The following is a 12,466-nucleotide window of genomic DNA, read 5'->3' as shown; positions in this document are numbered from 1 at the left end:
TCCAGTTGTTAGTATGAAACTGACCTCAAGCATAATAACACATTTACTCTGTACCGCTACCCTCTGTATATAGCCTCACTATTGTTATTTTACTGCTGCTCTTTAATTATTTGTAACTTTTATTTATTTTATTTTTTAGCTATTTTTCTTATAACTGCTTTATTGGTTAAGGGCTTGCATTTCACTGTAAGGTCTACCTGTTGTATTTGGCACATGTGACAAATAACATTTGATTTGATTCAATACTGTTACTAAACAGTCACTTCTGTGTGTGTGCCTAAAGTCTAATTCCCTGATTTGTCAACTGAGCTGAGGGTGATATACTATTTCTTAAATTCCACATCCTTGCATTAATTAACATTTATTCTGTGCACTCAATATTAATGTTGATCTGTATAAAAGAGAAAATGACAAGGACATTTTTATCAGATTTCATTTTATTACGCATTTCAATTCTTTCCCCTTCAAAAAGCCACAACACTGCAACTGAACACAATGTGAAATGTGTGTTATACAGTACATCATTTCAGTTGTGAATAAGAGCTAAAAATAATGTTTTGTAATACTGGACCCGACTAAAAAGTCGTAGATTATATCTGTGGATTTATGAAAATCTGCATGTCTTTCATTAAAACAGTAAACTACTCATTTGACTGAATACAGTAGAAAACCATATCCTATAATGAATTAAAAATAACTATGGGATCACAAGTAATCACACAAATGGTGTAAGTGCATACCAAAAAGCTCAAATAACCACGATAAGTGCTTGAACAAAGCTAAAACGATAGTTCAGTAATATTGTGGGAAGACACTTCACTGCAGAAGAGCTATAGTTTATTAACAGGGAATAGAGGAAATCACACCATCCACTGCCAGTAAAAAGACTTGCAACGTGCTTTTATTGATAATTGAGATAAGTTGCTTAATGATTGAACCTGAATCCACATGTTGAAAGGTCCTGAGAGTGTCTTTTTCTTCTGTGGTCTGGTGGTGTTGCAGGCCTAACTGTCCTTTATTTGTTCCAGTAGATCTCATAGGACTTCTTCTCTGTGTAGTTGGCGTCTGCTGAGCTGTTGCTGTTCCTGACCCTCTCCTTCACTACCTTCACCACCAGCCCTCCTGCCAGGGCAATTCCCACTGCAGCCTTGCCTATCTCTGCCACCGCTGTCATAATGCACGCTGTCGCTCCCATGGAGCCCCAGGCACCAGAAACAACCTGCCCTGCAGATCTACACACCCCACCGGCCTGAACCATTGGCCCACTCACAGCCACAGCGGCGGCAGCACACTGAACTGCTCCAGCTGCAACACTGCCCCCAGTGGCCACTGCTTGCTGCCCAGCTGCTACTGTAGTAGCATTAGCCACACCTACTGCCCCTGCTGCGGTGCTCACCCCTGTCAGGGCAGTTGTGCTGACAGCTGCACCTTCCAGAGCAGCCCCCAGGGCCGCTCCTGCCCCCATGGCACCCCCCACCCCTGCTGCAACTCCTACTGCTGCAGTCCCAATCAGGCTCACCTGCCCTAGAGCATCTAAGGCAGCTGCCCTAGGACTGGCAGCTTCTGCCCCAGCTAGGGCGCCCACAGATCCCCCCAGCACTCCTCCGGTCGCTGCCCCGAGAGCCATGGCTGTTTTCCCTGCGGCTGCTGCCACTATGGCGCCCACAGCTTTACCCATCCCTGTGCCGCCTGCCACAGACATCCCAGCCAGTTGCCCAGCAGCAAAACCCACAGTGTTACCCATGGCTGCAGCTCCCGCCGCTGCAGCTAGAGGGGCAGCCGCCCCGAACACTGCCCCCACGACCATGCCAGTGGCTCCAGCAGCCACCAGGATCTTCACTCTCTCTAGGACCTTCTCAGAAAGGGCGGCCTCCCTCCTGAACTGCCCCAGGGCAGAGAGGAAAGACTGCCTCCTGCTCAAGGTCCTGTCGCTGCCCCGCCGCCTGGTCCTGAACAACTGCCCCCACCTGTCTCCTCTGTCCCTCGGGAGGCTAACAGCACTTCCTTTCCTCTCTTCTGTCCACCTCTCCACCTTCCTTCCCTCCTCATTTACTCCTGCTCTCTCCAGGTCTCTCTTCCTTAATCCTGAAACTCCCACAGCTGCCCCCCTCCTCTCATCCCACCCACTCCCACTCCATTCTAGATCACACTTCCGCCTTTTAGCTATCTTGTTCTCCCTGTCCGTCATATCACTGCCTTCTCCCTCCCCTCTCTCTCTCACCATCCTCTCCTGCTCCTCCCTGATGGTAGCCTCAGCCTCTCTGAACATGGTGTTGGTGTAGAAGCCTCCATTGTTCTCTTCCACAATCCTCTCCACCTTCTCCAGCAGCCCTACAACCTGGTGCAGGTCACTTGGGTCTCTGTTGTTGAGGACGTGGTACCTGCCCCCACACCTCTCTATCAAGGCCTTCAGCTCCACCGGGGCGCTGGCTCCGAGGTACCCCTCCATCCCCCTCCCTTCTAGATCATCACCACGAGTGAACAGGACTAGTGTGTGGTCATGGATCGCACCCTCCCCAAATATATGGACCATGTCCCTCACGGCTCGGTCCTCATCCTCAGTGTAGCGACCCAGTGGGATCACCAGGAGGAATGCATGGGGGCCTGGGGCAGACAGTGCCACACACTTGGCTATTTCAGAATGAGTCTGCTCAGCATCGAAGCGTGTGTCTCCAAAACCTGGCATGTCTACCACCACCACTCTCGTCCTCTTCCTCCTGACTCCTTGTCCTTCCTCCTCCTCCTCAGTCAGGTCTGCGCTGCCTTGTTCACAGACTTGGGTGACTGAGCTGGCGCTGAGCTCTGACAGGAAGTGCCTGCGGCCCAGGATGGTGTTCCCAGAGGCACTCTTCCCTGATCCGGTCTTTCCGATCAGGACAAGACGGAGCTCTGTGGCTAAGGAGACATCCTCCTCGCTCTCCGAAAATTCATCTGGGTCTTTTCCCTCCCCTCTTCTCCTTCCTGGATGGACATGGAAATACAGTTTAATTTCTAATGACACTAAACAGCTATACAGTATTATTAGGTGCAGATTTAGCAAACAAATAGAAAATACATGTATCATATAAAACCAATATGTTGACATCAATGCCAATGCTACATATATATCCCTGGATTGCTAATGATATGTATTGGCCAATGAGAAGCTTTGAAGCCACCGGTCAGCTATATTGGCACTCCTCAGAAGAAGCAATCCTTCATAGGAATGAATGGACTTCTACAGTATTTCAAATAAATGTTTCTAGGACAAAATTACATGTATTTAAGTATTTTTTGTTGTTCTAGTGGGGAAAGTAAGATTCAAAATATATATATAAAAGTAAACATTAAAAGGCATGTAGCAGCTATTTCTCTAAGTTACTATTATATGTGTTTCTGTCATTAAGAAATTGTCTCAATAACTTAAGAGGCCCCCAAGAAAACATTGCCAAATTACAAACTCTTAGATCAATTTTTATAATACTGTAATATTGTTCTAAAAGTTGGGTTAAAGAGGTTCTCTCAAAATCAGCTCTAACTTCAGAAACAATCCCACAACTCCCCGCGGTCAGCGCCACAGTGAGGAAATCAAGATGCATGCTCAGCCTTCATATACTTGTGGGTAAAAATAATAAAAAACTACTTGTGTGTTAGTGGTATGGAGCTAGCTAGCAATTGCATATTTATTCATCAAGATGGCTAAGCTTTGTGTGGTAGCAGGGTGCAACACTTACTATGCAAATGTGAGTATGCCTCTATTGCGACGCAAATTAAACACTTCGTAAAAAGTGGGATACATTTGTGAGAATGAGAGGGGCAAATCTGACATCTACTCCTCAATCTGCGGGGCACATTCCACGGCTATCAACAATGAAAGGAGGGCTTCAGTCAAAGGATTCATGCTAAAGTAACCAAATTAACATGTCTGCCAGCTGTTGGTAGCTGGTAACTGCTGTCATACTGTAGATAGGCTTGTTCTATGGGGAAATATTTGTTTGTTTCTGTATAGAGCCCTGTGGCTGGGACCGAAACTGTCTGTGTGTGGATGGCGGGCTAAACTGAAAAAGGAGCCAGCATTTCTTTGGAGGGGTGTATTGTGAATTTTACTAACTGGAATAGTTTAGTTTTAGATCTTAGGATTTGGTATTTATTAGGATCCCCATTAGCCGCTGCAAAAGCAGCAACTACTCTTCCTGGGGTCCAATGGAAACATGACATAATATAGAACATTATTAGTCAAAGACTGAACTACATTAATTTAAAACGTCACACATAGCCGACATTCAGTGCATTCGGAAAGTATTCAGACCCCCTATAATTACATTATAGGCTTATTCTAAAATTGAGTGAAATAATTGAATCAATCTACACACAATACCCCATAATGACAAAGCGAAAACAGATTTTTAGACATCAGAAATACCTTATTTAGATAAGTACTCAGACCCTTTGCTAGGAGACTCGAAATTAAACTCATGTGCATCCTGTTTCCATTGATCGTCCTTGATATGTTTCTACAACTTGATTGGAGTACACCTGTGGTAAATTAAATTGATTGGACATGATTTGGAAAGGCACACTTCTGTCTATATAAGGTCCTTTTGTTGACAGTGCATGTCAAAGCAAAAATCAAGCCATGAGGCCGAAGGAATTGTCCGTAGAGCTGCGAGACAGGACGGTGTCGAGGGACAAATCTGGAAAAGGGTTCCAAAAAATGTCTGCAGTATTGAAGGACCACAAGAACACAGTGGCCTCCATCATTCTTAAATGGAAGAAGTTTGGAACCACCAAGACTCTTCCTAGAGTTAGCCGGCCAGCCAAACTGAGCTATCGGGGGAGATGGGCCTTGGTCCCTGACCAGGTGACTATAGAACCCGATGGTCACTCTGACAGAGCTCCAGAGTTCCTCTGTGGAGATGGGAGAAAGTTCCAGAAGGACAACCATCTCTGCAGCACTCCACCAATCAGGCCTTTATGGCAGAGTGGCCAGATGGATGCCACTCCTCAGAAAAAGGCACATGACAGCTCTCTTGGAGTTGGCCAAAATAAATGAAGCAACGCTCCCCGGACAGAGCTTGAGAGTATCTGCAGAGAAGAAATGGGAGAAACTCCCCAAATACAGGTGTGCCAAGCTAGTAGCGTCATACCCAAGAAGACTTGAGGCTGTAATCGCTGCTAAAGGTGCTTCAACAAAGTACTGAGTAAAGGGTCTGAATACATAAATTATATGTTTAAAAAAAAACATTTATTATAAATGAGCTTAAAGTTTTTGCTTTGTCATTATGGGGTATTGTGTGTAGATTGTTTTTTTCCCTCATCAATTTAATATTTAAAAAAATTAATAAGGCTGTAACGTAACAAAATGTGGAAAAGTCAAGGGGTCTGAATACTTTCCAAAGGTACTGTATATCAAATGAATGTCTCTTCACAGTCCCCTGTGTGCAGTAAGGTGTTATTTATCAGATTTTATTTCTAGCCATGTAGTCGTGGCTCTATTTAATACTGTGTGTTTCCCAGCCTCTGTTCTGGACCTAGGGAATGTGAAGAGACTTCTGGTTGCATGTCTTGTGTGGTACCGATGAGTGTCTGAACTTTGTGCCAACTGCATGAACAGACAGTTCGGTACCTTCAACACCTCGCACAAAGACCAATAGTGATGCAGTCAATCTCTCCTCAACTTTGAGCCAGTAGAGACTGACATGCATGTTACTGACACTTACCCTCTGTGTACATCTAAGTGCTGCTTTGTTCTGGACCAACTACAATTTACCTATGTCCCTCTTTGGTGTACATGACCACACAGCTTGGCAGTTGTCCAGGTGCGACAAAACTAGGGCCTGTAGGATTTGTCTGGTGGACTGAAATGTCAAGAAGGCTGAGCAACGCCCTATCATGGACATACCTCTTCCCATTTTAGCAACCATATCAGTGGAGGCTGCTGAGGGGAGGACGGCTCATAATAATGCTTGGAACGGTGGCGAAAGGAATGGCATCAAATCATGTGTTTGATAACATTCCACTGATTCCGCTCCAGCCATTACCACGACCCCATCCTCCTCAATTAAGGTGCCATCAACCTCCTGTGGTATGTATGTTTGGACCATGATATCTTTCTATCTAGGGTTACAACCAGCAGTTTAGTCTCCTGAACTTGCTCAATTGACACATTATTCAATAATATATCTAAATAGGTAAATAGGTTTAGTGTTAGGCGAGTGATTTGTCCCAAAAATGCTCTATTTATTTATTTTACTGTTGCAGCCAAAGTGTATACTATGGAGTCATCAGCATACAGACACACATGCTTTGTTCAAGGTCAGTGGAAGGTCATTAGTAAAAACAGAAAACAATAATGGCCCTAACCTGCAGCCCTGCGGTATACCACACTTCAATGTTGTCACAGTTACTTCTTGTTAAAGAGGCATCAGCTAACATTAACTTGCTATAGCTAGCTATCCTCCTCCATTCCTGAATTAATGTGTGTCTGTTTCTTTCTAGCTGGCAAAATAAGATTTTGTGTACTGCCATATGTCGATAAGATAGCCAAGTTTGTCACTGGTACGGGCTAATAAAATATTCTAAAGCTAGCCAGCTAGACAGTGATATCTGCAAGCTAAAACCAGGGAGAGAGAGAGGAGAGAATTCACTTTCTGTTTAATCTGCTGCTGGCTTGATAATGTTCACTTTTCCACATGTAATTGCCAAAATGATTTTTTATTCAATAAAGATTATAATTCATGTCAATATGTTGTGAATATTGTAGAAAAATCCTCAACCGTTTTCCATGACTAAAACGTGAGGTACAACATGGTGCGCACCAGCTTACCATGTACAGTAGGCTGCGAGGCAAAGTGGTGATAGTCTCCGTCCAGAATGACTGGGCTTAACTACTGTTTAGTCTAAACAACACTCTACTGCCTCGAAATACAATGAAATTGCTAAAAGTTGTAAAATATTTAGTAGGAAACCATTTTGCCAGCATTATCATGTCGTCAAATTTACTTTAGACAGATGGTAATGTCATTAGGAAAGTTCGTAAAAAAAGCTCAAATCCGGTGCGTTCCCCCAATTTTAGCTAGCAAAAGTTATACTGCATCTGAAGTCCATCTGGTGACATCAAAATGATGACGAAAGGTTTTCCTTCTAATTATTTGCCTCCTTTTGAATGTCATTGTATTTCCAAGCCACTGTAATGCACTTTTGATTAAATCTTCATCAGCGCTCATTGACGATGCATAGAGTTGAATGCTCAGTCGGGCATCAGTCCAAAACAAACTAATGAATACCACAAACCCCCCCGAGGTGCCTTATTGCTATTATAAACTGGTTACCAACGTAATTAGAAGAGGAAAAATACATGTTTTGTCATACCGGTGATATACGGTCTGATATAACACAGCTTTTAGCCAATCAGCATTCAGGGCTCGAACCCCCCCAGGTTAAAATAGTCAGGGTCGTTTGAGCCCTGAATGTTGATTGGCTGAAAGCCGTGGTATATCAGACCTTACACCACGGTATGAAACAAAATGACTTGTTCACTGATCTAATTATGTTGTAACCAGTAAGGAACTTCTGGGATTTGTGGTACATGGCCAAAGGGCTGTATCCAGGCACTCCACGTTGCATGTCCTTAACAGCCCACAGCCGTGGTATTTTGGACATACACATTTCCTCGGGCCTTATTGCTTAAATATACAGCACCAACTAAATAAATATATGACAGGGTCCATTCACTGCTACCTGGACTTTAGGGAAAACGTTAATATATTTAATGATACTTTTTTATATTTAGCTTACATAATATAATTTCTAAGTGTGCATTAATGTGTCTAATAGAATAAACGTGGAAAAAAACGAATGTAGAAAATACACGTATTTCTGTAGCTGGTGAAGTGCCAAGATGGCTTCAAAACAGCGCTCGTCAGTAATCTATTGTATATATAAATAATTGGTTGACAGACAAGCAGCTGATTCTGACATTACTTAGGCTAGGTTCATATGTGCAGTTTTCAGCTAAACAGTCTGCAAGCTACACTCGTAATGAGACTAGGCCGACTATTTATACAGTTTTAAGCAATTAGCCTAATCTATCCACTGTACATTACATAATTTGGTGTAGGCCTGACCTCACACCATTCTTTGACAGGCTGGTGAAGAACAGTCAGGAATGTTCAACTAATTTACGCCGCAGATTGTTCAGCTTTGTTTTCCCTTGTGAAAAACAGCAGTTTATTAACGTTGACTAGAGACAGCATAATCATTAACTAAACATTGCCAAAAGATCAATCGTCAAATAGCACGTTGGTTAACTATTTCCTATTCTTTGAATGAAGTATAAATAAGACTATAGCTAGCTAACGACAGCTAGCTAACGACAGCTAGCTATCTCTGTTGTTGACGGTTTGCTGCTAGCTAATGTTAGCTAGCTAGATTTGCATGAGTTTTAACTTAGCTAAATGCTATGTTCCAAACTGTCAAATATGGAGAATAAAAAATAAAAAAAACCTTGACCTACCCAATTCCACGAAATTAGACATGATCTCTGTCTGATTAAGCTTCAAGTCTCCATTCGGGCTTGTTGTGTCGCGTTGGTGAAGTGTTTATGGCGGAGATGACTGTTCGGCAACAGTCCAATGAGTTTAACCAAAAACAGTGGGTGGACAATGACTTCATGACTGTCGATTGCACACCTTTGGCGCCATCTGGTGGCAGATGTTCCGCATTCTGATTTCATTACACTGACTTTTAAAATCTTCAGCGATTGATTTATTTGTAATTATTTCAAATTAACAAGTATGATTCATAGTAATTCATTTTTTATTAAACTTAACAAATGTATGATAAATCTACTCACGATAGTAAATTCTCAGTAATGAGACGCTTAATCTGAACCAGAGGAGGCTGGTGGGATGAGCTATAGGAGGACATACTCATTGTAATGGCTGGAATGGAATAAAACAAACCTGTGAACTCCATTCCATCCATTAAAATGAACCCATCCTCCTTTAGCTCCTCCCACCAGCCTGCACTGCTCTGAACATACATAAATAACAGTCCATTTACAAAACTATAGCAAATCATAATCAATCAGTCATCACCTCTGTATATTGAATATAACTTCCTTGCATTAAAATGAGCCAATTTCCCTCAAAATGTCAAGAGGCCACAAAACACTAGGGGAATATCTCAATTGCAAACTCCTCGCATCTGCTCTCCTCCTCAAAACCCATAGGAGGTGATCAGAGAGGAGGGATTTCTGTTTGATTGGATTTTGAGGAGACAGGACAAATATGGCATAAGATCTTCCCTAGATATGCCAAAATATATATGTTTTTTAAAGGCATTGTTCTAGGTGACTGCTGTTCTGACATTTCATTATGGCCATCAGATGGACAGAAACAAATATGACATGATATAGAAGTTGAAGCTGATGAGTGGTTGCCAAAAGACACAGCTCTAAGACATTATCCCTCCCTAATTGTAGACAAAATAATATGTCAAATAGTTTCATTTATATCATAAGTGACCAAACCCCATTTAACACTCATGCTGACAGTCACACACAGAGCTAAGAAAGCATTCGGCTCTAGGAAAGCAAGTGGCAGACATCATGAAAAATGGTTCTGCGCTCAAGATCAACACTTGTACCGCAAATTAAGAGGATACACCTACAGTAGGACCTTTCAACAACAAACTCATAAAATCTCATTATATAAATCTGCTGACTCTGGAGAAGGCGACAGGAAAACTTCAACACAAAACAGAATTCAACATATTCAAGCTTTATATTTTGAAGCTTGTTGAATGGGAATGTAAACTCATACGTACAAATGCCATCATCAAAACAATTGTATGCTAGTAAATTGTATTCAATCTATTCACAAAAAAAGATAACATATTGGGTATTCGCTGTTTCTTCCAAAGTACAGTTATGTAATCTAGTTATGAAAATGAGCTTTCCTTATTAAATCTTCAACATAGTGCTAGCTGTATGTTCTTTGTTTCATATTAACTGCAGGTTGGGCACAGTTCTGTATACAGTAAGTCTGATTCCACAGATAGAGCTCAACCTCCTTTCCTTCTCTCCAGTTTGTTCCTGTGCCACATAAACACTTCTAGTTCTGACAGAACTCACCGGTTCCAACACCCAACCCCCACTTCCTCTCCTCCCTCTTCATCACTGAATCTAGGACTCAGGACATCCCCATACATTTTCCTTCTCCTCTTCATTTCTCTCCAAGAGTTGAGGTAAAGTACTATAGCTCAGTACGGGAGCGGGAGATGCGGGGGCCCTTCCTAATCTCTTTCCTCTTGTCCTCTTTCCTCCTCCTCTTCTCCTCCTCCCTCAGGATCTTCTGAAAAGCCTCTGCAGTGTGAAGCACCTGTGCCAGAGAAAAGCAGAGCGCGTGAACGTGTGTTTGAGAGAGGCATTTTTTAATAATAGGTGTATGGAGAAGCAAACAGCAGAGGATGGGACAGCAAAAAGGTGCAGTCAGTGAGTTTTACTGATGTTACGCTCGTCTCAAACGTGTTTGTTAAACAAGCCTTAGAAGAACACGCTTTTCAAGTCTGTCTGGTAGGCTTCACTGTGATACCATGTGGTTACAGAGACTGAGAGCCACTGTGTTACTCACGTCGTCTCTCTCAGTGCGGTATGGGTTGGTGAAGTCTGGGGATTTCTCTATTATTCCCAACTCCTGCGACATCTGAGACAAGGAGTGAGAGTTATCCGCCATTTTGAATCCATAGGGGGAAAAAGGGCACATAAAATATTAGTTATTTAATGGTGTGCTTACAATATGCTTATAACACATTACACCTGTTGGCTTTCAATAAAGCATAAACATTTCCTCTATGCCCCAGAATATCCTCCCAGCTCTATCCCCGTCTCACCAGTGAGAGAACATGCTGGTGTGCCCCCCCGGTGAACACCCCAGTGAGGTTGCAGAAGCGGAGCCCCCATCGCAGAAGGACGCCCCAGTCAGGGTTACGGTCGTAGTAGTGGTGGACAATACGTGGGAAACGCAACGCAACGTCCCCAAAGAACGCCGTGTTCTCCACCACATGGGAGTAGGCTATGGAGCGAGATAGAGAAAGAGAGTAGTCTACATTTCATACTTAGGAAATAAACTAGAACGTAAATCACTGCAGACTGACATACTAAAATAGCGTAAGAGGCGGAGAGAGGGAAAAGGGGAGGGAGAGAGGAGGCAGAGGAGAAAAAAGCAAGATGGTGACAGACAAATCAGATTAGCATCGAGGGAGAAAGAGGGAGGAGAGAGAGCAAAGTATAGTAATGGTATAAATGGTCCATGATCTGACCTTCTTTGATTTTGTCATCGATGGGGAAGGGATCATCAGCCTGCATGTTGGCTGCAGTAAGGACAGCCTTCGAGTCCTCCAACACCTTCACAGAACACACACATACACAATGTAGATTGCCCATTGTGGGTTCACTACCATAGTTGTCCTTGGGCAGAGAGCAGATACAACATAGCAGATATGTCCTCTGAGAATCAAACAGTATATACAGTGATGCCTCAAGCACAATAGGAAGACTTGGAAGCTAAATCCGGGTTACTCTAGTCTTATTAGTGACCGGCTACTTAGATACTACTTAGCAAGTGGCCTTATTTGCCTACTCATTCGATCATAATAATCTAAACATGCTAAGAAACTAACACCGCAATTACTTCCCGCTAAGGCCACAACATCCTGTTTCTAGCTAATAGTCAGCATGAAGGGAAGTTAAACAGGAGTGGAGCCATTGTACCTTAAACAAGCCCTTCAGCATGATGTCTATGATCTTATACTGCTGGTTGATGTCATTGAGCTCCACCAGGTTCTTCAGAGCATTTAGCTGGTCTTTCCTCTTGGTCTCAAACAGACGCTTGTCTGAGAGGGGGGAGGGGGTGTTCAGGAAGAAATGCTGACAGACATTTCAAAACATAAACATTAATCAAGGGTCATCCAAGAGGACACCTCTTAATATTCTGAAGAAGGAAACAGACACACAGTAGGATACAGATCTCCAGGTTGGAGTCATGTCTGTGTGTGTCGGAGTCTGCAGAGGAGAGGGCTGCAGCAGCAACCACCAGGACGACTGTACACACACTCAGCATGGTCAAGAGGTGGCGATGGTGAGGCACTCTAACACACAGAACAGAAGACAAGAGAAAATGCAGTTAAACTGTATTCTGAAATATTTATTACAATGTTTTGACTGAACTTGTAAAACCAACATTTACAGTAGGTCTGTCTGGTTGACATGAGAGCATATTCTTGTATTTTGCTATGTGTTGAGGGTTACCTAAAATATATATAAAAATTAAACATAAAGTATATTTATGATCATATTTTTACTTTTTAAATCCAGTTTGGTCCTGTACTATAAATTACACAGGTTCTAATGAGGTTATAACTTCTAAAAGCCACTTGACATGTCACTTATCTAAACCCCAAAATAACTCAGACTTCTTGCCAGCCC

At 42.8% G+C, this 12,466-nt stretch overlaps 2 protein-coding genes across 5 annotated transcripts in view; both read right to left on the bottom strand.

Moving 5' to 3' along the window:
• Nucleotides 1-419: 419 nt before the first annotated feature.
• On the bottom strand, nt 420-8,633 carry LOC109893469 (uncharacterized). Its single transcript, XM_020486700.2, has 2 exons — nt 8,495-8,633; nt 420-2,961 (listed from the first exon to the last, which is right to left on the bottom strand). The coding sequence occupies exons 1-2, from the start codon at nt 8,514-8,516 to the stop codon at nt 1,016-1,018; spliced, it is 1,968 nt and encodes a 655-aa protein (XP_020342289.1). The 5' UTR covers nt 8,517-8,633; the 3' UTR covers nt 420-1,015.
• A 145-nt stretch (nt 8,634-8,778) lies between these two features.
• LOC109891967 (coiled-coil domain-containing protein 134) overlaps nt 8,779-12,466 on the bottom strand; it is a 47,584-nt gene continuing 43,896 nt past the window's right edge. For 2 of the 4 annotated variants that reach the window (XM_031834303.1, XM_031834304.1), the window contains exons 2-7: nt 12,005-12,129; nt 11,753-11,874; nt 11,302-11,386; nt 10,873-11,054; nt 10,614-10,685; nt 8,779-10,361 (exon numbers count right to left, since the gene is read on the bottom strand). In XM_031834303.1, coding sequence (XP_031690163.1) covers nt 10,236-10,361; nt 10,614-10,685; nt 10,873-11,054; nt 11,302-11,386; nt 11,753-11,874; nt 12,005-12,101 — 684 coding nt within the window. In that variant the 5' untranslated portion in view covers nt 12,102-12,129 and the 3' untranslated portion in view covers nt 8,779-10,235. Of the gene's footprint in view, nt 10,362-10,613; nt 10,686-10,872; nt 11,055-11,301; nt 11,875-12,004; nt 12,130-12,466 lie in introns of all 4 variants that reach the window. The other 2 variants (XM_031834301.1, XM_031834302.1) reach the window with 1 other exon arrangement.

Source organism: Oncorhynchus kisutch, linkage group LG10 (assembly GCF_002021735.2).
Source record: "Oncorhynchus kisutch isolate 150728-3 linkage group LG10, Okis_V2, whole genome shotgun sequence".
In the NCBI taxonomy this organism is placed as follows: Eukaryota; Metazoa; Chordata; class Actinopteri; order Salmoniformes; family Salmonidae; genus Oncorhynchus; species Oncorhynchus kisutch.
The sequence above is the reverse complement of the archived record's forward strand: the minus strand, read 5'-3'. Positions and strand labels throughout refer to the sequence as shown.

What these genes read in the sequence shown, in the direction of transcription:
- LOC109893469 (XM_020486700.2), bottom strand. Translation starts at nt 8,516, where the DNA reads ATGTCTAATTTCGTGGAATTGG. An exon ending in GTCTAATTTCGTGGAATTGG is followed by an intron (nt 2,962 to 8,494) that starts GTAGGTCAAGGT and finishes ATGTCCATCCAG; the next exon opens with GAAGGAGAAGAGGGGAGGGA.